Here is a 26,633-nt window from a genome sequence, read left to right as displayed (position 1 = left end):
CATAGTACATCTACTGCCGTTTTTTTTTTTTTAAACAAAGTAATTCAAACAAATTTTTCTAAGTAGCTTTAGTTAACCAAACTAGATTTATCTCTGGGTATAGCTTTGCTGCAGTTCAGCTTCTTCAGCTGTGAAGTAATTGGTAGCTTCTGAAGCTGTTCTTTCAAAGTTGCTGTTTAGGAGTTCGAAAACAAAGTTGGATCTACAAATAGATCAATACAGAATGCACTACTGGCTTACACACACATTTTTGTTTCTCTTTTTCTCCCTTGTTTTCTTTGTTGGTGCAATAATATATCTGCTCCAATTGGAGTCAACACTATATCATTACATTGGAGGTTATTACACACACTGGTAGTTATTTATGCAGTGAGCTACAGTGGTATATGGGATGTATGGAAAGGGAGGAGAGACAACAACAGACAAATTGGAAACTAGAAAACTAATTTGTGTGTGTTTGATGTGGAGTTGGTGTATTATGCCAAAAGCATACATTTCCAGACCTCAACTCCTGTCCTCTACTAATAACCTCTAATGACTTCAAGTTGTAGTGACTCACTTCTCATGAGTCAGGGTTGTATTTGTTTCCTCAAGGAGGTTTTCAGACTCTCTGAGTGTCCTTTCTCGGAGAGCTGCCTAACCACGTAGTGCTTCTGAAAAAGGGCAGTAGACTTGGAATACTCCGTGCAATCTTCTTCAGATTTGACTGACATGGTTTTACAGATTTTGAGAGGAAAAGGTCAAAGTGGGAAAGTGTTGTTTTAAAAGATGAAATATGCACCACTGCTAAAGTCAATACACTCAGAGGTTTTGCTGATAGTCTTTTTGTTGCTAATGTTAGCAAACTTTAGAACAAGGGTGGGAGCCTTTTTCCTATTAAGGGCCATTGACTGGAACTGCCTGTCTTTGGCAATGAGACTGATGTCAGATGATGATGATGATGATGATGCTACTGGTTTTCCAGGTTTGGGTCAGTCAGTCTTGAGCAGAGCTGAATCTTTGCGAGAGTCAGTTTTGAACAGAACTACTTGCAGTAATGAATTGTTTTAAGCTGAGATGCAAACTTCAGTGCTGTCCCCTCAGAGCGGGAAAATCCTCAGGAAAGACGTTCAGTTTCTAGAACTCGAGCAGAGGGAGCTTTGTGTAAGCTGCTTTGTGCTCGTCATTACTTTGGAGCTCAATGATTTTGTGTTGTAGGCAGGGTGGGAAATTAGTACCAGCCACCAGCCAAATGCTGGTAAAATATAAAAGGGGCTGGTAGATCAGCTAGCTGCTGTCTTTCAAATAACTATCCAACAGCACACTTTGTACGCGCTTTGTCAAAAGAATATGTTTCTGTGTGTCATGGGGTGTTTTAATACTGCAGGGTTTCCGAGGGGAGAAAGGGAGGGAAGGACCACCGGGACCTGATGGTAAGCCTGTAAGTTCTAATCAATTTGTTCATCACTTTCTTTCTGTTCACCTCTACAAACCTTTGTCACCAGTGTTTAGGATACATGCTGTCTGCACGTGGTAGAATCATCTTATGTTGTCTCTGTTCCCAGGGTAAAGATGGGTCACCAGGCGAACCTGGGCCTCTTGGATTGCCAGGGATGAAGGTAATCGCCACAATTCAAATCAGTTTCTATTTGGATTCTACTGCACTGCTGCTACACCAGGAACAAATTATCCGTTTAATTGCATTTACGTCGGCTTGCAGGGCCTTGTAGTCAACCAGCTCTTGACACTTTTAGAGGAAAACTTACTAGATAAATGTCTGTTTTCCCTACAGCAAAAAGACAGCTCTTCAGAGTGTCACAAATTACAACATGCATCAAGTTTGTGGTCCCAACATGGCAAAATTACATTTTAGTTCTTGATTTAAGCACAGCTTTCCAGACTATGGACCACAGTATTTTATTAAATGGTGCCCAGACGTGTATGGTTTTCCTCTTGTTTATGAAATCCTAACCCAGGCTCCCAACTTATGGAAAAGTGTCCCTCTTGGAGTTTAGTCAATAAATGAAATGCTCTAAACCTGTGTGACTGGTTTTCTGACTTTGATTGATGTTCTTACCTACTGTCCTTGTTTGGCCGGGCAGGGTGAAAGTGGCCCAGCAGGACCAAGAGGGGATCCTGGTCCAAAAGGGAACATGGTTAGTCTTTAAAGAAGCAGTTGTATCAGTGCTATCACTTTTCTAATCAGCTCCCTTTACTGATAGTACCTGATTGCTCTGCTTCTGCCCAGGGAGACAGAGGAGAACCAGGCTTACCAGGAGAACCAGGACCCCTAGGACTCAAGGTGAGACTATGAGGCCAATAGTCTTGCAGACATTATTTTATATTGATGGTCTACTGAAAAAAAGGTTTTTGTTGCAGTTCTTGCTCTCTTCATACATCCACAGTTAAAACAGAAAGTGAGTGAATATTGAACACTTTGTTAAAGACAGTCAGGCGCTCGCCACCTTTACTGGGCCTATTTTTCTTGCAACGATTTAAATAGGACTGAATGAGTTTATACTCTGCTGTGCTGACCACTTTTTGAGCAAGTTCAGTTAACTTGGTGACAGTCACTAACACAGTCACACTGGTTTTGAGTGTGCCAATTTATTGTATGACACAGCTTTTGCTTGAGGGAGCAGAGCATCTCTGGTCAGCCCTGATTGGCTCTGCCACTAGGCAGAATCATGAAAACGTGTGTTAGCGCAGTTGTCGGCCTTGGCTGAATCCAACATATACAATCCAGTTGCCACTTGTCTATTTTTGTTGGATCTGATGATCGTCTTACTCGTGGATTCGGGACAGCATTTTTCTGGATACCAAACACGGTCAAATGTCATGAATATTTCCATATATCTTCATGCATATATTCATATATATGCATGTACAGTATGTGAAGGTGGGAATCCTGGCCCAATTTCAGGGCCACTCCTCATGTATACATAGGGACCTTGAACTTTTTTTTAGTACCACTGCTAGTAACTAGAGCTAGTGACCTAATATGCAGGCTTATTTCACCACAGACATACAGAGTATTCACTGTGATCATCTTGTTCAAATGATGAAATGATCAACATTCCTTTTGATAAGAAAGCTTCCTTGAGGGCTAGACCTTTTTTTGCACATCACGGCAGGTCTACCAAGACAACTGGACAACTGGACAGGTGAGAGTCTGGAGTGGTTTTCAAACAGCATTTTCTATGTGTCCCTTCAGCAGAATGCCATAACAGAGAATAGACCAATGTAAGGGGCCGATTTCTCTTTCATTGAAAGTGAAAAACAGTCATTATTTCTATCTCATTTGATCTATTCTGATTTTATTTAATGTTAAGGAATGCCACAGTGGATATTAATGGGAAACCAACTCAGATTGATTTTAACATGAAATATTATTGTGGGTTTGTGGTGATGAGTTGACTTGAATGAGGTTTTGAATTCGAGTTTAAAACAGTAACTACTGATTCAATATAAAAATGCTCAAATTTGAACATATTATATGTCACTACAAAGCATCAGCAGATGTCTTTGTATGCAGGGTCTTCCTGGTGAGAGAGGCGAGTCGGGACCTCCGGGAGAAGCTGGACCAATGGTAAGATCCAGTTCTGTTAATCAATAGTGTGTCCACAACATGCATTAATCCATCATAACTGACAGTTACAGTCACAAGTGTCAGCTCATGAAAATAAGATATAACAACCTAAGCATGTCAGACCAGGTGTACAATAAATATTTCTACTATGAGGTGAAGTAAAGAGAACTGTTGGTTTGGCTTCCTCTGTACAAGTTTGTGTGTCTCTGGGATTTCCTCCTGTCACAGCAGTGCTGGCAGTGTTTGAAGAGGTGCAGATAATTACTGTAGCAGTGTTGAATTTGGCTGCCGATGCTTCACTTTGCATCTCAGAGTGTGTTTATTGTCCAACCAGGGGGAGCCAGGACTACCAGGCCCCGGCGGACTGGTTGGACCACTGGGACCAAAGGTCAGTACTTTCTCTCCACCAGATGTTTTAACCTGGCTGCAGGGATTGGATTTTCTCCCACTTAGACGCAGCATTTGTGACGGCCAACACTGATGCTGGGTGATGAGGCCTGGCTGATGCTTTTGGAAGCATGCTGTTGTCGAGGGCTGCGTTCAGACAGAATGTGAATCTGGATGCTGGACTTTAGTTAGCAGGCAACTAGGACTGCACTGACTGCATGTGTGTATGTGACAGCTCAGACACCGACTGATCTCTTCCCGTTTTATCCCTTTAGTCTCTCTCCTTTTTCCTCTCGCCTTGTTTTGTGAGCAGATATATAAAGACCTGTGATATACAGTATGTGCATTGACACACATGAAAAGTTGGCTTCACATTCTGTCTGAGCACGCCTTTAAATATCATTGCACTGTGTGGTGTAGAGTTAAAATTTCCTTTAAAATAGTCATACAGCATGCAGAAATCCTGCGTTGGGTGTTTTTAAGCTTTTTGTCATGAGACTGCGCACTCCAATGCTTCACACCACAGGTGAATCTAAATGAGAGAAGTTCGAGGCTTGATGCCTGATTGCATAGGCCTTGAGTCTGTGAGATGCTCAACTGTTTTTTGTTTTTTTTTGTTTCTGTATTTTTTTATATTCGTACCACAAACAGAAAGTGAGCATCTTCCTATCTGAAAGTGAAACAAACAATCTGTCAGTCAACAGTGTTTTCCATGTGGGGCATAAAAGCATTATGTAAGACTATCAAACAGACTTGCCTGCATGTAAAATCATGCAGTAAATCTGAAAACACTCTCGACTTGTGTCAGTTAATGGAATTAACACTACTGCTGGAGCCCAGGCTCCATACATAGTGAGTATGGGATGTTCCCTGTTAACTTGAGAAGCATAAGTGGCTAAATGAAACAGCACTTGTACACATCTGCAAGCATGTGAGCACGCCCACCAGCTCCGAGTGTGTCGTGCTATTTCGAGTCCTCTGTGAACTCCTTTGAGTGTTCTCCCAGTTTGACTCACAGCCACCCTGCTCAGTAATTTGGGACTCTTCCTGTTATCACAATAAACTACTTTCCCCAATAATCTGGAAGCGCTCCACACTAACTGGAGGGTGGTGGTAGGCAGGGAACTGGAACAGCACACAGTTGGTGTCCATGTGTGGACGTCCAGGGTGGTGGTGGTGGTGCGTGGTAAATGTGTGTAGGAGCGACAGTAAGCAGCTCGCTGCTGAGTTATTTCTGAATAACACAAACTGCAGTCAACTGCTAACCAAGTACACAAGTGTGGACAAGCACAACTGTGCGGTCAACAACTGACCACCGAAGGTTTGGTTCAGTGTTGACATCTTGTTCTGTATCTTGGCTGCTTCCAGGCCTTTACTGACACTGGCACAGTTCACCGGTTTCACCGAACTCGCCTCTCCAACACATTGCACTGCACCACACACACCAATTTGGCGTCATGGCTGCTCAGATCCCTTACCCTTTACCCAATGTCTTAGAGTGGACGCGAATGTTGGAAACTGGGAAACAGTGATTCACAGCTTAAACAAAGGTGGGCCAGGGCTGTAAAGTGTGTGTGGGTGGGGGGCCCTTCCCTACTCCCTATATGCCATGCTGCTGAAGCTGGTAAAATGTGCGTATAAGACCGGCTACACTTACAGATGGTTAACTTATCACAAATTCCCGGAACGATCATGTGTTGACCTGAACTGGACTGCATCACACAAGACCAACAAACAGAATTTCTTTCTGCAACGTCAGGGAACATTTAACGTTCTAATGGTAAACAGGAACTGTTTTGAACAGAACACAACAGCGTGTGCTGGAAGAAGGACTAATCGCTCATTGACTGTAATGTTGGGGTTAAAAGAGTTTAGATGCAGACTTTCACCTGTTGTCTTCAGATTGGAGGCTTCAATCTGTTGGATGAAGTGACTTTAGCTGCTAGTTATTGGAGAAAACTGACTTTATATGTCCAGATATGCTATTGGCATATATTTAGTTTTAGATGATATCATGTTGGATGAGACATTTTATTCACAGAGATATTTATTCCCGATCCTGATCTCTCTCATGCTTGTCACAATGCAAATCATATGGCAGGAGATCCAGTGTTTCAAATTTCCCCCTGCTGGCCAGCTAAGAATCACCAAAGCCAACATATGAAGTATTTTGGCTGTACTTATTTGAAGTATTTTGGGTACACATGTTAGTTTTTCTCCAATATTTGTTCAAGTCTGACAAGGATGTTTATTCTGGAACAGTATGAATATAAATACACCACAGGTGAGCAGAGGGCTTCACAGGTATAACAAGGTTTCAATTCAGCTCTAGTACAAGAAATCAATTGAGCACAGTAGTTATGTATTTCTCAGGCCTCTGTGAGGTGGAATCATTTCGGTTGATTTCAAACAGGCAGAGACTCGTCAGACACGGCTCGATCACAGAGAAACATGCTGAACAATCAGCTGTGGTAAAAGACTTCCACCGCTGTGTTCATGAATGGGAGCATCTGTCAGGTTGTTGGGGTGTCTGGTGGTGATCTGACTCTGTCTCAGCGCTGGCTGTTCTGGTCGTTTGTAAAAACAACAGGCTTCTGCAAAAAAACAATTCAGGTGGGTTTTGCTTTCTTTTAACTAGAGTGATTTAAGATTTAATGAAATTCTTAATGGAAAGTCAGTCAAAGGAGCCTTTTCTTATGATCTCCTCAGTATCAATATCAGGCACAGAACCAAGCTGTTAGAGAGACTGGGGTCCAGGCCTCCTCAGTAAAAAGAAAAAAAAGTTTCCACATTTTTACATCTTACATATTCCATTTATCAAACCGTTCTGTTCCATTTTCTGTATGATTTAACCTCAGCTGTCCACTTGCTTCAGCCACAATTATCTTTGTCATCTGTAACAGCTATAGCACCACTGTGAGGTCATGTCCTCATATTGTTTCTGGGATTTGGGGGATTTTAATGAGCTGAAGAGGAGTTTACAGTCTGCAGTTACCACATGGTGGATTTTTTTAAGGCCATCGTGCAGGGAGGTTCTGTACATGTACAGACAACAGAACATTTTTCAGGGTGATAGGTTCACCAGGAGACACTGGACTCACAAATTGGATTTCTAAAATCCTGGCAACGGCCTTGCTCTTAGTTTGTTATTTTTAATGTAACAGATATATCATGACAGCACTGTGAAAATGGTCTCATCGGAATATGGCCTTTAAACACTGCTGCACTGTTCCCACACAGCTGTTGTGAGAGTGAACACCCACTGATAGTAAAGTTGTAAAAAAGAAATCCAGATGTGATCTATGCAGAACCAAATTAGCTCCCAGTGTGGTCGCCGCCTGAGGAAACACTGACTGTAAAGAATTTCTGTCCACCCATCCATGACAGCTCCATTGAATGTTAATGAGGCCTATACTGTAAAGGCTTAAGGCTGTCAGCGTGGTCTTTAATCACACACTCCCACACACACAGCACACATAAAACTATCTCTCTGCAACATGTACATCATCTTTTAAACAATTTTGGATTTGATGTTTCACACTCAAGTCTCTTATTATCAGTACAGAGTTTTCTACACCCAAAATTATGGATTTTCAGACGCAGCTGTGTGAGGTTTTCATGTCACAGAGAGATAAAGATGCTACATGTCGCACATTCCTCCCCTTTAATTACTAATAGTATAAGTGTTACCCGTTAGAAAATATTTGGATGATGGTTAAGTGTTTGAAGTGGGAATTTTCTGTCAGCTGTTCTTTTGAAAAACCAAGAGAATAAAAGATTTAACAACATTAGCGGAAGTGTGTCTCCAAAGAAACATTTGATGCTTTAAATTAGATTTCTTCAATAAGCAAACATATGACAATAGAGTCTTTCTACAAATCAGAGGGAAGCCACCACGTTTATTTTTAACCCATGTGCTTGTAATTTAGCAGCGAGTTCAGAGACCTCCTAACTACATATGGAAGTTACAGCCTCTCCATCCAGCAGGCTGTTAGACCTCCAAATCATCAGTTGCTCACCACAAGTGCAGATGCACAGAATCCCCCTGGGGGTCACATGGCTGGAGAAAACTACTGATGTGGAAAACAAATTAATAAACTGAATGCTTTCTACAGCAACAGATAAGGAAACTGTGAGATGTTTATTTGGAAGTAAGGAGCACTAAGTCAGTATGTGTTCTTTAAAAACTAGAAGACTTCATACCAGGCCATTGGACCAGCAGAAGAAAAGCAGGATATTTTATTATATAATTTTTAAATTATGCAATATGTTATTTAATTATCATAAATGAAAACAGTGCATGGGTTCTGTCAAAATGGGCAAACATGTTTTCTTTACATGTCTTCAATAATGTGACAGTACTTAACAACTAATACTTCGATTTATTAATCAAAATTAATTAAATAATATCTGCAGCTTCAACAAATGATGCCACACAAGTGTATTTTTCTATAAAAAAACATTAAAACCATTAAAAAATGATTTTAATGGTGCTATAATCACATAAAGATTCTGCGCTAGGTGGCTGTTAATGAGGTTGTGGGTTTGTTACACAGCCTGCAGCCTCTGTATTTTTATGGGCATTTGGGGGTTTTAGCAACCTCAGGTCAGTTTACGTTCTGCAGTTTCCTGCTAATGTTTATTGGGGAAATGCAGACAAAGTTTGATGAAAGATGGTTATTTCAGGTTGAGTTTATGAGCACTTAATTAGTCAATTTCCAAAGGAAATTTCCAGCAAGTACAAGGTAAGAGCGCGCTGAATAAATCTGCTGATGCACCTCGTCGGTCGTAGTTTAAGAGTTTTATTAGATCAAAGAAGAATCTATTTTTCTATGCAGACAACAAACAGGACTTTTCCTTTAAGAACCTGGACGGCCAAAACAATAACTCTCACTTCACCACTGATTGGAATTCCTCCAGAACAACAAATTATACTGAAGACATGTAATAGCTGTACTATCACACATTAAGCTATTTAATGAGGTGATTAATCATGGTGATTATGGAGGCACATTAGGTGCTGTTTTACTCATGTAAAGGCTCAGAGTGAGGCAAATGAGGCCCATCCCTTACTGACCGCCCACCCCTAAACACACACACAGCTAGATAGCCAGTGCACAGGCATGACTTACTTCCTGCAGCAGTGACATCATCTGAGGTTAGAAATAATCAGCCAAGTCTGCATTTGTCGACAGCCTGCTTTTTTTCTTCTATTTTTGTTATATAGGTAGTATGGGGGTGAAAAATATGTGGTCTATATGGCATGACGACATTTGCTTTAAATTTAACTTTCAGTCACAGACACTTGTATCAACACATTGACTGTCTTTTGCACATGGTCATACAGACTTGCTGGAGAAGGCTCTGGTCTTTGAGCAGTGGTTAAAGGAATGATACTAAACGATAAGCACATAACGAGGAAGAGTTTATGGAGGAAGCTGCAGCAGAGTATTATTTAGAGGGATTACAATGGCCACCTTGTGCACATGCGTCAATATGATCGGATGTTACGAGTCAGCTGGTAGCCAATGAATGAACCACTGATGCTGAGGCACGAATGAATGGCAGCGGCTGCTGCCAGTCAACTAATGTGAGTGCATGCTCGGAGCTCTGCCTGACCTAATGCTACGCCCCGTTCATTTCTGAAAACTGTTGTGTTGCTGAGTCAGAACAAACATATCATTCCTTGTGCATTTTTTTTGTTTGTTTTGGCTTTTTTTTGACTCCACCCATTGCAGTGGAGGGAAAGGAGATGATGCCAGTTCTGCTCACGGCATCGAAAACGACATTGTGAAAATTGAAACGATGGCATCTCTTTCCGGGAACAATGTCCCTGTGCCTCTGCAAAATGCATAGGACAAGCGTCCAACTGTTTTTATAGGGCCTATTTCTATGGTGGAAAGTAGTAATTTACCCACTTGAGCAAAGCAACCTTTTGACCCTCAAGGACATGTTGACTTTGTTGTTTTTCTTGAATATGATTTGCTGGTCAGACAGAACAAAACTTTCTCAGTGTGCCAACATGGTTCAACACCCTGCATGCAAACTCCAGATATGTGCAATAAATATCCCTATTTACGAACAGGGAGACATACAGCATCAGAGACTTCTCAGAAAAGCATCTCCCTAGCCACATCTTCCAGCTCCTGCTGGGGGATCCCAAGGCGTTCCCAGTGCAGATGGGCTATATAATCCCTCCAGCATGTGCTGGGTCTGCCCTGCAGGGGTCTCCTCCCAGTTGGACGTGCCTGGAAAACCTCTCAAGGGAGGCGTCAGGAGGAATTCTTATCAAATGCTCGAACCACATCAACTCTACTTAGAGCTCCTTTTGGATGTCTGAGCTCCTTTTTTTCCTCATCTCTAAGGGTGAGAGCTCAGCCACCCTGCAAACTGATTTCAGCTTCACGGTACGATTCAAGTGGGCTATACCGGGCCAGTGGAATAACTGTCATAGCCGACGCCTCTTAATCCATCAAAAAGTGCACTCGCTGCAGCTCCGCTTGCACAGTCTGTTTATCACTGGGTTGACCTGGTTGCTAGTTGCCTACCTTCATTTGATCTGATGGTGTTGCTTTGAGCCTAAAGTTTGGCAGCATTTGTCTCTCTTGATATGAAAATCATATCATATCCCGCTCTCGCCCTTTATTTTTCCTCATACCTAAACGAGGTTGTTTGCCAATGACTCCAAATGCAACATATATGTCATTCTGGAAAAACACGTGATTAACTTTGGGAAATGGTCGCAGTTCGCTAACGTCATGGTAACGATAATAAACTCGTAGTTAATGTGAAATGGTTTGGTAAGGTTTAAAAAAGAAAACTATGTGATTAGGTTAAGGAAAAGAGCACTTTACGTATGTGACATAAGTTGAGTACATTACGTAAGTTAACCTGCGTACGTAAGTTGAAACAAGTCAGTGTTAACTTTTCGGTGCACATAGGACATGAAGAGTGGTCTCTTGGGCCTAAGCCCTGTGTCTGACCCATCCACCCACCTCGACCTCCTCACCCCCTCGGGTTGATGAGTGGGGACTTTGTTGCTCTGAAGAGCAACCCTCACTTGTGAACAAACCCTTCACTTGGGGCAACCCAGAGTGAGCAGTACGCTGTTCTTTGATCCTCTTATAAAAGGATCGGGTCGGACATATAGTGGGTTTTGTTATTGTATTATTCTGCTAGCAGTCTTTATCTTTTATTGACTTTGCTTTCAGATGCCCCTCCAGAGTCCATTCAAGTCAAGCAGTCACAGTCTCTTCAGTCCTGAACAATATGTGGCAGGGTGAAGCAGCAGATTAGTCTCCTTTCAGGACAGTGTTAGACTGCTCTTTGTGCACTTGTCTATTTTCTCTTGTTCTAGACATCCAGAGATTTATGTCGTCTTGTCATTTATTGGGCCGTGGTGGGCGTCTTGGCTGTGTAATTACGAGGTCTGCTGCTCTTATGGGTCTATGTGCGTAGTGCGGCGAGACACTTCAAAAGAAAACAGATGCAGTTTAGAGCTAATTCAGTTGTTTCCTCACTGCCAACATGCAGAGCTCTGCACTTAAAATATATGTTGGTGGGACCCGGTAACCTCTGTGTCTACAGAGACCTTAAACAGAAAGAAAGTGCTTCAAACATCATGGCGTAATACTTGAAGCCCTTCAGAGCGCTGAACAACTGTAATTATACCACACCACCACCATGAATCCAGGTTAAGAGGAGGACCAGGTTTAAGTCAAGAGCAGCTTCAAAGGGGTGAGCACCGAGAGCCAGTCAACTTAAACTACTCGAGAGGAGTATTCGTGCAGACGCAGACGGTTCTCTCTGTTGCATACTTTTCTGAAAATGTTGGAACATGATGTTTTTATCCATGTTGAGAATTCAGTTCTTTTTATTTGATCATGATCAAAAACTGTCTGTCTTTTTATAATCAACCAACTCCTCCAAATTATTGAGATCTTGACACTTTGAGTCCACAGCCAAGACTTTGGTGTTGACCCTGTCGATTAGATAGATGTAGGGACAGAGCCCTATGGCAGCTGATTTGGAGGAGTGATTGATAGGGTCAAAGCTGTAATGCTGCAGACATTGCAGTGAGAGCAGAGGGAGACAATAAGGTAAGGTAAGGTGGGTAAAAGATTCTTCAGCTAAGATGAGTGGTGGAGCTGTAGTGTGATGCCAAAACAGTTGTCTTCCTGCTTGAACTTCTGCTAAAAGCTGTCTTACAATGACAATGCTTGTATGTTGATGAGAACCATTATTAGCATACATATTTACTTTTGTGAGTAGCAGCTACAGCTGGCCTTTTGTTGTACAACCCTGTGCTGTATACTTGCATGGGACACACTCAGCAAACCCCGCACTAGCATTCAGCGAAGGCCTCAGGTCATATCTGAAAACATCCTTTCCTGTGAGCTGACCCTGTACAACCCTGAGTGGATCGGCTGCTGTGGTTAGCGTCATCAGCTTCCTCCAGTGTAGTCTGTCATGTCATATTCAGGTCTCAGATGTGTGATTTAGTTGTGAGTTTTATTTCCTTTTGCTCGACTGGTTTTGTGTGAAATGTTGCTTGCAGGCATGATGAGGTACAAACACATTACACTAATCCTTGCTGCCCTTCACTGTTTGCCTCTGAGTTTTAGAATTGATTTGGAGATTGTATCAAGATTTTTTCTTTTTTTGAAAGCTTATCTTGAAAGTCTAGGCGGCTAAGCTGTGGAAGTGTGGACCACTTTAAAATTCCTTTTTAAAACCCATTACTTCAAACATCACAACCCACACTTCAAACACACATAATCATTCATTCAATACATCTATAAGTAAAGAAGAGAGACAGCACATCTGCACATCCTGAGATGAGTTCTCCTTTTCTATGTTTTCAACAAGAAACATTTTCAGAGGTGTATTCCACAAAGTGACACACTCTCTGGTCGCTTTTTTTTTGTCTTTAAGGTTTTCTTTTTTAGAAATGTTTGTCTGCATGGTGTGCTCAGGGAATATCATGTAGCTTTACAAATGAATGGCTTGAACTCCCACAATATATTTTACAGCTTGTTTCACATGTTCATTGCCAGTGTCAGTGTATCACAGCGGTGCACACTGGAACCTGTTCCCATACCGCTTATGTCGTAATACATGCGACAAACGCAGTCAAACAGTATAGAGAGGTCTGAGAGGAAAACCAAGCGCTGGATTTTGGTGTCCTGCGGACGCTTAAAACTTTATGTGCATGTTGTGTTGTGGCTTAAAATGTGTTTGTTTGTTGCTGCTCATTTTCTGTTTTAACAAGCGGCTGGCTTACTGCGAGGTCTCTGACCGCAGGGCTCGCCCCGCAAGCTGGGGTTCATGCGTCAGTGTCAGTGCCACAGATAAACTCACAACACGCCAAATCCACACAGTTCCCCTAGATGCAAGCAGCACAGATAAAAGACTTTCTGTGTGCGACAAACATATGATGCAAGGGGCAAACTTTGTAAAGCAGTGTATGAACGTAAACCACTGCCTCGCCACAGCAAAGCACTATTTTTGCATAATGTGCTCTTATTAAATTCACTTCCTTTAACAATAGTCAGGACAATATGAATGCTTTATATTTTAAATTTCAAATGATCCCATCTCTCTTGGTATTGCATCAACTGCTGGCAAGAACCAACCACTAACTTAACCCAAAACAGACTTAAAGGTATTGCAATGTGCACGTCAGTCAATGCCAGCAACCGGCCCTTACTTCACTTAGTAGCTTTTTAAGAGCTTTCAGCCGCATCTCGTGGTCTTCATCAGCCACTGGAAACAGCACAGATGCCATTAAGCCAAGTCAAAGTTTGTTACAGCCCAATATCATGCAGTATGCTTCAAAAGGCTGTACAATTCATAAAAACAGCAATAAGCCACGTTAGCAAAACATCCACAAATGTAAAGAAGCGAGATAAACTACATACAAAACATTACAAGCAGAATATTTGACACACACAATACATGCTGCATATAAGTACATGCAGGTGCACCATGTAAGTGTACTCTCCAGTTTATATGCCCTGTTGCTCCTTTCATTTGTGTCGTCTTGTGAATAAGTGATAATGATCAGACACTTATGCAGGTGAAAAGTACTGACTGTCTGCTGTGTCCTCAGGGAGAGACGGGAGACCCCGGGCCGACTGGTGCTGCTGGAGCTCAAGGTGCTCCGGTGAGTTGATACTGATTATATATATATGATTATATATATATATGTGTGTATAACAGAAGGCTGTATGAAGAGATTTTACAATGTAATCGTGATATCTGTTTACTGTTGAAGGGTTCACTTATTTGATTGTGAATTGCTACTCATTAATGAACAGGCAGGAATTACAACAGTAAGAAAACATGTTTTAGATCAGTTGTTTAATACAGTATAATTCACAAAGTGCTTAGTGTTATGGCTGCTGATGAATGTAGAGACTGCTCACAGAGCGTGATTCCTGTCGTCTCAGCATTCTGCGGATATAACAAGCTTTTAACTGGTCCCATAAAGGTTAGACGGAAAGAGTAATCAGGACATAAACACGAGAGCTCGGATTCATTGCTGCTTTTACACACTGCTGGGTGCTATGAACTTACTACCCACACACATGCACACACACGGACACAACCACACACGCACACAAACATGTGTGTGTGTGGCCATGTATTACCGGCCTTAAATCTGTTTACACAATCACAATGTGGGGACTTGCCTTCCTTATGGGGACAAGGATAAAGATAAGGTTAGGGTTAGGCAAGTAGTGGTTATGGTTCTGGTTAGGGTAAGTCTCCAGGATGTAATGTGTCCAAAAATATGGAAACACGGATGTGTGTGTGTGTGTGTGTGTGTGTGTTCATGTGTGCGTGCGTGCACACACACGTTTGTACTCCTGTCCTTGTGAGGACCCTCATTGACATGATGCATTCCCTAGCCCCTTACCTTAACGTTAACACAACTAAATGCCTGACCCCAACCCAAACCTAAACCTAAGTCTAACCTAAACTTTAAAGCCAAGTCTTAACCCTCAAACAGCCCTTTGAAGGTCTGTCTGAAAGTAAGTGCTGGCCAAAACATCCTCACTTTCCAGACAGGTCCTCATTCATAATTCCTAATCTGTCAAAATGTAAATGATACCGGTTTAGTGCAAACACAAGAATTTACTTCCTCTCTTGAGTTTTTAGTGACTTAAACTCAGTCTCCTGTAGCAGTCGCTTCGGTTGCAACATCCAGTTTTTAAAAACATCCTGTTTTTAAAACAAGGAGGCTGTTCTCTACCTGCCAAACATAGTTGCAATCCATGATTCATTAGGTGTTATTGACTATATTTCTGTTCAAGCCATCCACGTTGGAAGCAGAATGTCTCACAAAAAAGCCTGGTAGAAAAAAAATTCTTAAGCTTATTTCCCAAAAGAACAAAGACATATCTGTTTGTCCTGTGGTGTTTAAAAAGTCAATTTACTGGTTTCTGGGAGTCCCTCTCAGTCTGTGATGACAGTCCTGTGTCTTCTGGTAAAATAATCCTGATGATGTTGTCCGAAACTACATAGACAACACACCTCACACATGCTCATACCCTGTACTGTACACACACACACACACACACTGTACTAACCAAATTGACATCTGTGTTGCAGACACAGCAGGGTACACTCAGCAGGGGGGCACTTAACACAAGTATGAATTGTGTTCACAAACTATACCGCATTAGCATTCACTATATGTCCAAAACACACCCCTCTGTCCTGCTGCAGGGAGTGGAGCAGCTTTAGTACAGTGACAGCTGACTGTGTGAAGGTTGGGGTGATGGCTGAAACTGTTTGCTTTTAACACTGAGGCTCCTGTCTCACATGCCATCTCCTCTTAGCAGTCATTTTAGACTTTACATACTTACATCTGATGGGCTGAAGTTAATATCCAAGCAGGCAGCATCATGCCAAAACCACAGAAAATGCATCTCACAGGAGATAAGCCTGGAGCAGCACTGACATGCATTTGGCTGAATGTGTAAGAGATGTATATTAATTCAAAACATACGAACAGTTTTGTACAGAATGCTGATGGATGCAGGTCAAAGTGTATCAGCGTTCTTTTTATGATCATGGAGGTCGTTGCTTGTACAATACAAGCTTTGATGTATTCCAGGTTGTTTCATACTCTGCACACAATGCTTGTGGACTAGGCATTTTTTTCTCTGCCTGTAGGCTGAATACACTTTTATATCAGGCAGTGAGAAAGACCAGAGGAAAACACACATTCATATGGAAAGTCTTCATCTGATACTTCAAGTCCTGCAGCTAAAAGGCTGCTGAGAGGCAGAACTGTTGAATGTTATGTTCCATGTTTATGTCCTCTAAATGTTCACACTTTTACATCCTGTGTCTGTAAGTGTCAGACTGGTAAACTCATCGCTGTCACATCCCACAACCACACACTCAAACTTTATAGGAGGCACACACACACACACACACACACACAGATACACACATACATTACTTGTATACACAAACATAAGGACACAGAAACACTCACACAAACTGAGGGGCTTGTTTTTCCTGTCTTTGCTCATTACACAGCCTTCAGCACCGATATCCAGACATCCAGTAACACTCTATTTAAAATACAGTGGACACCCATGTTAACATATGCCTGTGAACACACACAGGCCTTTATAGGTCCACAGTAGCAGATAGCATCGCGTGCAGAGCAGCTCCCCACTGCATCCCAAAGCCAAACCCTGCCTTCCTAATCAAGCTGATGTTTACATGGAAAACAGGGAAAAAAAACAGTGAATGCAGATTTTATTATTGTAAATTGTTTTACTATACTACATTGTCCCAGTTGTTATTGCCTTGTAACAGATGCTGCATTATGCTGTCTCCACATTCATTTCAGGCTATTTGATTGTCACACAAACTCAGACACAATCTGGTAAACAATGCTTACATGTAGTCACAAATGCCTCGCTGAATGAAGGATGGTGAGCAAAGCTTAAAATATAGTAACAATACTAGTACTACTACTACTACCACTGTTACTACTACTACTAATATGGATTTGTTGCCTCTCTACTAGCTGGATTAGAGCAGATATTCTTTAGTGTCGGAGGGTGGACAGACAGATTTTATGCCCACACTAATCACAATTGTCCTTATAATCTAAACAGATCACTACTTGGTTCTTGTTCTTGAACATTTTTAGCCCCCTCAATGGCAGAGATACAATATGTTTATAAGACAGTTTGGTTGTGTTTTTTTTTTACTTGTTCTTTAGGAACTAAGATAGAAGTGTCCATGTGTAAGTGTGTAGCTTGCATTATCACTAACAGGTGCAGTGTCACACAGCAGTACAGTAAGCACTGTGACAATGCACAACAGGAGATATTACAGTAAATAACGTGGTAGCCATTTTGCCATATGGTGTGACAACTGGATCATCATTTGAAACTAGTTTGAAAAAGCTTGGAAGCAGAAAGAATGATGAATTTATAAAGACTGTTGGTTTGTCTTTACAACATATTGGACTAAATGCCTTAGGCTTGTGTTGTCGGACCTGTTGTCATGACGTTAGTGTTTAACTGATTCACAGCTGTTCAGTCAAAAACATTTGTTATTTCCTCCTCTCCTGCCTGCTCTGGCCTTGCCGTTTGTCTGTCGTCCTGCCTTCCCCTGTTCTGGCCTCTGCACACCTCAGGGTGAAGGCACGACAGTGTTTCAATAACCGGGATCTGCTAAGGACGGATCATATATCCTCATCCAGCCACAGACTCGCGGGTGTGATGATGAGAGATGGATGAGTAAGACGAACGCTACGATGCAGGGCCCGCTTCACTCTAATGTGTTTGGGAAATTTTTCAGGGTAAAATGTTTGTTATCACCCCGATGCTCATGTTTTCACCAGAAAAGCTGACGCGTCTCATATTTCTTGTAACACCTGGAGACCTTCTCAGCTGCACCTAAAAGGACACAGAAGTTGAATGAGTGTTAATAGTTTAGTGCTAATCACAGTGGATCAACACTTAAATCCACATCACCTTCTCCCAGGATCTGACAAATCACATTGATTAAATTTGAATTGTCTATTTGGCTCTTCTGATATTAAATTGTAACATTGACTAACATGTTTTACAGACAGATTTGGAGAGGATGACAGAGAGTACACAGGAAGTCTTCTTGATGTTAGCAGAGAATAAGCCCCAATGTTGTTCCTGAAGTAAAGCCACCATGTCAGACACCCGCTGATATCCGGATCTGTCAGATTTATTTAAACCCCAAGGATTATACTTAGTTTACTTTATCTCAAACACACACACACACACACACACACATACACACGCATGCATTCATGCACACACGCACACAGTCACAAACACACAGCAGACTTATCTGTATTGGAATCATCAGTGCAGGTTCACATAGTCTGAATCCAAAGCCCTTTGATCCTCCAGTATGATCTATTAGTGTTTGCATGACAGGTAGGGAGTCTTCAACAGAGCCGCTTTTCCTAAACCTCCAACCATCACTAGATTATATGCTGAACACCTGAACGACGATGCACAACATGACAGGACATCTCATGATGTGACCCCTATTCACATCGACTTAATGAACTTCTATCCGCACCATTTCCTTCCAGATTGAGGAGATCTACTTGCCAAGACACAAATATAACGGGAACAGAAACAGACATTTCTCTAATGTGGGTACACATAACTGGATTGGCATTTCCATCAGTCTGTTTGGAGGTGGATTTTGAAGTTGAAAAGAAACACAAGAAATCATAAAAAAGTCGACATATTTAATAAAAAGGGTTTTATGAATGAAAAGTACAGAGGGAGTTCAGAGTGACAGAGGTTTTTTTTCAAATAAAGGATTACATTGTGGAACCTGCTTTGCATCCATTATTTCCGCAGCAGTGCTGCCACACAACTCCACACTGCACAGATCCAGGTGAGCAGCACCATTCAGTTGTGCAAGCAGTGTTGTGTCTGCGTTTTTGCCTTTTGTTTTCAGAAGTGTGTAACTTCTGAAATCATGTCTTGAAATGGAGAGATACATTTCAGCTGTCTGTTGGCCAGATGTCCAGCTAAATGCTTAACTATGTTCACCAGCTAGTCTGTAACTGTGTCTGTCTGTCTGTCTGCTCCTGTCTGCTGAGCAGGTAGTGTACAGGGGATTTATCAGAGATCAGCTGCTACTTTCGGAAATTGGTTTAATGAGAGTGATTAGACTGGAACAAAATAGTAAATTGTGGGCTGTGAAGCCAAAACAGTGAGGTGAAAAATGCTGAGTGCAGGGGGAACTGCAGAGTTGGCTGATAATTCTCTGCACGTTCATCATAATATATAATGGGGGATGAGTATTAACAGGTTTGAAAAGAAGCATTGTGCAAACTACGACAAAAACACACGCTCTCCTGAAACAGTAGTGTTCTGCCATCTGCTATATTTACAATGATACTCATGGAAGAGCGGAGTGGCTCTTTTTTGATATGATTAAGTTACAGGAGTAAAATTCTTTGACCATAGATTTCTGATGAAGCATTTAAGCACACCAGTGTAAGAGGCTCACAGTTTCATGTGTGAAAGAGTGGTGAAGCTGTAGAGGTTGCAGCCGATAGACAGCTTTACTGGTTAAACTGGTTAAAACATCTAGGCCTGACAGCTCATTCTTGACCTTGGAAGTAAGTGACAGCTCTTTCTTGACAGAATAAGTGGACCTTTCAGGGTCCACTTATTCGCTTGTTCCGGAGCTTGAGGTGAAACAGTTTTGTCATCTGCTTTTTCCAAGGTAAAAAATAAGATGTCAAGCTCACTAACGCTGATGAGAGGTCAGAATGTGCTCAGAATAATGGAAAGTTTGAGCACCTGCAGTAGACTTTCATTGCAACTGAACAAACACGATTATGAAGACTGTGTGATATGGTCGAAAGCTCCAGAACAAGTGAGTAAATGGACCTTGAGTGGAACCATATCTGTTCCACTGCACAATCAAGGCTACTGTGTATGCATCCAGTGTACACACCATGTGCATCCAGCAGAGTATCAGTGAGTGGCTTTAGGTATGAACACAGAATGTTTTCTTTATATGTCACTTTTGTATTAGTGCATTTAAACATTCAGGATAAAGATAAAGTACATCACAGAAATGCCTCTTAGACTGGGTGGAAAACTTGAAGAAGACATTGCTTAATCTTGCCAATCCATCACTGTGTCGTCCGCAGGGTGTCCAGGGACCACCAGGGGAAGAAGGCCCAAAGGGAGCTCAGGTAAGATGTTACCTGAAAGTACCTCGTCAGAATTACTGATTACTTGAAGTCATTCCCATCAGCTGTCTGTGTTCTTGAATGTCTTTCAGGGAGAGATAGGATTGCCCGGGCAGCAGGGACCACCTGGAGTAAACGGAACGCTGGTTGGTACAACGTCAGCACGCTTTTTTTCTTAAACATGCTGAAATGATTCACCTCAAGTCAACATTCTGCATGACAACACGTATTTACGATAATCCAAAAAGTTGTGCTGAAAGGTTTTCCTATGAAAAGTCATCAAAACACACGTTGCTGACCAACGTGGCCCTTGACGACGTGTCCACCTACAGTATAACATAAGTCTTTTTGTGCATTTTTGATTGACTGATGGCTCACATGGGTCAAGTTGTAGTCCACCATGGGACCCACATGACACAGCCTGTGTCATTACCTCCACTGGCACAATTCATTGTGAGTCGGACGAGGTTGAAGACTAAAGGGTGAGATTAAAAAGATACGCAGAAGAGTGCGAGTGCAAGTGTGACCCTTTTGAATAGACCAACATTTCCGCCATTATCCAACAACCTAGTTTGTTTGAAGCATATTGGAGTCTTTACACCCTCTCTGCTGGAAGGTGAAAAGAAGCAGCTGGCAACATGGAGGTAGCACATGTCGCTCTACGCCTCCCAGCCAACAGCAGAGTCAGTGATGACAGGGACTGTAGTACAGAGGGGCTTTGGTATTCCAAATAGAGAGTCAACAGAAAAGAAATCCCCTGTACCAATTGGCAGTAGAGGAAGGACATTTGGTCAGATTTTACCTCGTACACTAGAAGGCGCCCATACAGGCAGCTCACAAGGGCCTGCCGCAAGGACACATGTTAGTGATCGTAGTTGCTGTTCATGCCTGCTGGGCCCGCATTTAACCCTTTAAGGATCCACACATTTAAAGCACATAACCTACGAGCGGGTAACAGGGTGCACCGCTTTTCACATCAGCGGTGCAGTCTCATCTCCTGTACTAGTATTCCACACACAGAACCGCTCACATTACCATCGCTGCAGTGGGCTCGTAACGAGATCATTAATTTAGCCCAGGCGCCATGTGAGTCCATTTGGTTTATTTAGCGATGCCATTAAGGCAGTGAGTGCTTGTTAATTCAGAACTAAAGTCAGATGAGCTTGTGTGGGGTTATGGCTGTATACACAGTAAGGGCACCCCCCTCTGGTAAACAAGATTACACATGGCAAGCTGCAATTACAGCAGAGCATTGTGACTAATCCTCCATGGTGATCACTTGGTAGTATGGCTATAGCGGTGCTGCCCTCTTCTGGTCATAGTGAGACAGTACAGCTAAATGGATAGAAGAGAAGGTGAATAATGAATGAAAAGGCATGAACAGACATAAAACAAGCCAACATTTGCACTGTGGGATCCTGTTTAGATGAACTGGTGTATAGTCATGGAAAAACATCAGAAAATGGCTGAGTACATTTTCTGTATCCTTATCCAACATCAATGCAATGAAACTTAAATTGATTGAATATAATAATAAAATGGAATTGTTTTAGTTCAAATGTGGTCTTTTATTAGACCGGGCCTGCCTTACACTTTCTCTGTGGCACACAAAGCCTTGTTTAAACGAATTAAACAGCCGTGTAGGCTGCTGCATAGACCTAAGTGCACAGAGGTCACCTTTCCATGACCACAAGCTTCATCTTTTGGTCCTCATCCCCCTCTTTCTATTCCTGTCAGAAGAACTGAACACTGCCATGGCGTTATGCCTGCAGTGGGTCTCTGACTTATCTGACACACACACACACACACACACACACACACACACACACACACACACAGAGTCAGGAGTCAGGAGGAGGAGGTAGAATGAACCACTGCTTGTATCTAGGCAACCACATACAGTGGTGTGATAATAAATATACATAGAAGTCCAACGAATTGTCAGTTGACCCAGGCAGCACCAATTAAATTTGGCAATTAAAATATGCATACTCTTGGTCTGGCACCTTATTAATCAATAGACATGCAATCGTATGTTTCTCTTTGCTTGAAATGATGTATTTCATAACCCTATATTGTCATGATCATCATCTTTCTGCAACAAAATATCAAATTTCATGATACATTTAAAGCCTTTTCATTATTTCGAAAGATTTCGAAAGGCTTAAAATCTTGTGCTGCACATGTCAGCATCAATCATTCAAACCTTAGGCTTTGAAATCTTCTGAGAACTGTTTCATAATCATAACAATATCAAGAACGCACGCTGAATTAATGCCCCCAAGAGATGTAAAACTCAGCATTGGACCAAGAAGGTCTGCACACACCTGAGGCGACCCAGGTGTGAAGCCCACCGTGTCCAGCCTGACCAACCATTACATCAAATGCACACATCCAATGATCTAGAGTATTTTACAACACAAAACACCCTATCAATACAATACCAGCTACAAATCAGTCAACAAGTCTTCTGAACAAAGTGATGTAATGAATATAATGAACAGAAAGATGCTGTCACATCACACAACTGTATCTGACCGCTCACTAAACCTCTCCCTCATGTAGTGCTTGTCCAATCGTACCTCAACCCAACCTTAACGAGGCGTAGGAGGCCTGTCAAGCTTTGGCTTTCCCCACATGTTGAATCAGTTGTACATGGGAGTATGGTAAGAAAGGCAGTCTGTATGCAAAGAGTATAGAGGGTGATGCCTTGCCTTACCAAAACCAGAAACACAAGCACACCGGAAAATGCATTATTGAATAATACTGCATATAAGATGAATTAATGAATTATGCTGCAATTGTATCATCATTTTATGTAGAGCACATTATGTTGCCATATGTATTCATCTGTCATCCCAAATTCATCCCACATTTAATTTAGGTTCCATCCCTTATCAGCTCGAGCCCAGCATGCCCGCTAATAACTTATCTGAAGAGCTGAGTCTCTGGGATTGTGTTAAGAACACAGGGAGACTAACTTCTATGTTAACTTGAATGCAAATTTATGCAGAGGTGTTCATGATATTAACCATGTGTAATCCTGGATTGATTGATCCAGCCAACAACCATACCCCTCCTCTTCGTCTTCTTTTCCTACTGGCAGACTAAAAACCAAAGGTGGTCCTCAACAAATTCTTTATGGGATCCCCATTAGCTGGGGAGTGGTCACTATTCTTTCTGGGCACAGCATTGACACAGCAACAAAAATTCGAAATTTAAATTGCACTGAAAAAAATGCAGTACAAGCTAAGCATAAAAATCAGCACACATAGGAAACAATGAAATAAACACCAGTAACATCAATGACAGATTACTCCATTTATGTTTAAGTAACTTCTTGAAGGAAAATCCTCTTTTGACATGTCATGATTTCAGAGCCTATACTCAGAGAATCTGGGGTTACAGTCCGTCACCACCGTCTGCTTGGTTTAACTGTTATACTGTTCATTACTGTTGCTCTCTCAGTGTTTTGCCGTGAGAATTGTTTGGACAGAGTGAGAGCGTGTGACTGAAGGTGAGCGTGTGACAGTGCAGCAACAATACGCTTTCTTTAGTTCCACGTCCTCTGCATGGCTCATGAACGGGTGGAGGATGCTGACTTTTTGCCTGGGACTTCGGCCTCAGTCTTTAAGTGCAACATTATCTTTGTAGCCATCAAGTCCTTTTCAATGTTTCCAGCTGGAGACGGCTTTTTAAAGCCACTCATGTGGCTAACGTTAATTAGCTATATAGCTACAGCTACAGCTAGCTACACCCGTGTCTGAAATCATGGATCCATTGTTCTAATAATGACTAAGAATTTGGAGGGGTAAATCTGCAAAGTGTGCAAACATGGACGTGCACAGATTTGTATGTGTGTGTGTGTGTGTGTGTGTGTGTGTGTGTGTGAGTGTGTGTGTGTGTGTGTGTGAGTGGACCTGAGCCATCTCATTTCTCCCTCAGTGCCTCCTGACTAAGCCGTCACGCACTCTGTCACATTCAGCCCAAAGCACTGTCTGTCTCTTTCATCTCATTCTCTCTCTCCCTCTTATTCCCGTCCTCTCCCGTCCCTCCCCTCCCCTCCCCCTCCCTCTACTTCTCTCCTCCAATATCTCTCTCTGTCCAGGGAATCCAGGGGCCCCGGGGGCCGCCCGGAGAGATCGGCCGGGATGGTCCCAAGGTCTGTGCGTTGAACGTTATAATTAGTTATTATGCTAATGGCCTGCTGCTCCCCAGCCACTCTGCTATTCTCAGCCTGTTCTAATGCTGTACCCTCCCTCCCTGTTCTCTTGATGTTCCCGTAGAGAAAACTGCATTTTGCTGAGAGGGAGTCAACTTGTTTGGAATCAAATTGTAGGTGTTTCTGAATATGCGATAAATGCCATCCCGGCAAGGACAGGTCATATTTGGACTGTTGGTGTTGTATGCTTGTTTTTCTCTCCTTCAAAGAACAAGTTTTACTCTTTTAGACATTTATGCAAAGTGAGGTTTTGCAATATTTTACTTTGTTAGGAGTTACAGATTGAAGGGGTACTCCAGTGATTTGTGAGGGCACTGTTGCAAAGTTGGTGGCTTTTCAGGAGACAAATAAAAATAAGAATCATCAAAATCAAAGCAACTAAAGCTGTGGTATCCTGGTTTTAGCCCCAAAAATCTGCAAAAATGAATAGTGACCTTTGTCTGTAAAATCAGTGGAGTGCCCCTTTCAGGGTTCTGTTTTTCTGTGCAAAGAGGCAGGAGGGCATGTCATGTTTCTTTGACCTTGAAATGCACATTTCCTTTGACTTTGTAATTTGTATACACAGCGCAGCGCGTAGATTGAAGGAGAGATGGGAGTGAAATATAGAGTTTCATGCATATGAAGGTGAAAATTGGCTCTTTGACATGCTGAGGACGAGGAGCAGGTCTTTTGTTTTTTTGCAGAATGACACCTGATAATTTGGTGATTCGATCAGTCAATAAGCAGACATAATTCAATAAACACTTCACATAAATAAGCACTTATAATCATGCACACCCTAATGAATTTAGATTGTGAGTTTGAAAGCTGTCTGTAAAGCAGTCTGTACTGAGCCAAGGATTCTTGGGTGATTCTCACCAGTATGTTTTATCTGCACCTGCTTTTACACCTGCATGGAAACTTCCCTATGAGCTGATTAAATCCCCACTAAAGTCTGAGGACTGTGTGTTCCAGCCACACACAGAACAGCACTGTTACACACAATGATCCACCATGGTTACCTTGATTAAATCATGCAAAACCACCATCAGGCCTCTGCAAAATAACTACACAAACGACTGTAGCTCTGCACACATCAAACTGTGTCAACACATCCACAAACACCAGAGAACAGGCAGCAACACCTGCATTAATCATGCAATTATTCTTTTTTAAACTAAAATTATTTACTATTATTATTAATTACTATAAAAGTAAAGGCAACCAACACACACACAGCTGGTAGAAAGTACAGTTTGCTAAGTACTGTTCATAAAAAAAGTTAAAAAAAGAAATATACAGTGCAATGTGTTTGTAAAATATGATGCATTATTATAGATGAATCTATCCAACAGTATTGTGTAGTGTGTAAGTAGCTTTCATGAGCTGTCTCTCTTCTAAATTTGTGAGTTTTTTCATGATGCACCACCGTCGTACCCTGCGCGGTCGGCACAGTTGTTTACCAGAGAAGAGACACTGATAATGGGACCGGCTGAGAGGATAATGATTAATCACTGTATACTGTGATTTATATTCCACTTCAGACAACCTCTTTCTGCATGCTGTGCTGCACCTACATGAATGAAAATAGCAGCTATACTCATAACATTGAAATAGAGCCCATAGATTTGTGTTGAGGATTACAATATCAATGAATTTAGTTAGCAGAGTAATGCCAGACAAATAATGGTGTGTGTTTCATTTAGGGGGAGTCTGGAGATCCAGGGGTTGCTGGTCCTGTCGGTCCACCGGGCCAGAAGGTGGGTGGAGCAGCAGATTATCCACCAGATTCCATTGTTTTCTATAACCTCTGTCTTTACTGTTTTCCAGCATCTTCCTTCCCTCTCTCCAATTTTTTTTTTTACTTTGCCTGTATTGTCTGTGCTGATTTGATTTTATTTATTTTTACATTAGATAATTACAAGTGTTTACATCATACCTAGTGTTGTTAGATGATTTATTTATTTGTTTTAGCTTGGTTTGAGCTTAAGTGAAAGAAGAACACATCTACCATTCTCTTTCTGACAGCAGTCAATCAATCAAATGCTTATCCAAACAAAAGGGAAAAACAGGTATCTGTGGCTATTGCAGGCCTGTAATAAGCCCATGGATTTATTAAGAGAACTTCTCCTCTCCCCAACACGCTCTCATGGACTTGTCCTCCAGCAGTAGTCAGTGAAGGGACGCATGAAGAAAGGGGATAGGCTTCCTTGGTTCTATACTTTCAACATTAA

The 26,633-nt window shown here is 41.9% G+C and overlaps 1 protein-coding gene across 1 annotated transcript in view; it reads left to right on the top strand.

Annotated features, from left to right (window-relative positions):
- si:dkey-225n22.4 (collagen alpha-1(XXI) chain) overlaps positions 1–26,633 on the top strand; it is a 69,116-nt gene that overhangs the window by 18,832 nt on the left and 23,651 nt on the right. Inside the window, exons 13-23 of the mRNA XM_041961665.1 lie at positions 1,367–1,420; positions 1,545–1,598; positions 2,082–2,135; positions 2,228–2,281; positions 3,515–3,568; positions 3,903–3,956; positions 14,067–14,120; positions 20,157–20,201; positions 20,291–20,344; positions 24,307–24,360; positions 26,106–26,159. Of these exons, the coding sequence (XP_041817599.1) occupies positions 1,367–1,420; positions 1,545–1,598; positions 2,082–2,135; positions 2,228–2,281; positions 3,515–3,568; positions 3,903–3,956; positions 14,067–14,120; positions 20,157–20,201; positions 20,291–20,344; positions 24,307–24,360; positions 26,106–26,159 (585 nt within the window). The remainder of the gene's footprint in view (positions 1–1,366; positions 1,421–1,544; positions 1,599–2,081; positions 2,136–2,227; positions 2,282–3,514; positions 3,569–3,902; positions 3,957–14,066; positions 14,121–20,156; positions 20,202–20,290; positions 20,345–24,306; positions 24,361–26,105; positions 26,160–26,633) is intronic.

This window comes from Chelmon rostratus, chromosome 20 (genome assembly GCF_017976325.1).
Source record: "Chelmon rostratus isolate fCheRos1 chromosome 20, fCheRos1.pri, whole genome shotgun sequence".
In the NCBI taxonomy this organism is placed as follows: Eukaryota; Metazoa; Chordata; class Actinopteri; order Chaetodontiformes; family Chaetodontidae; genus Chelmon; species Chelmon rostratus.
The sequence above is the reverse complement of the archived record's forward strand: the minus strand, read 5'-3'. Positions and strand labels throughout refer to the sequence as shown.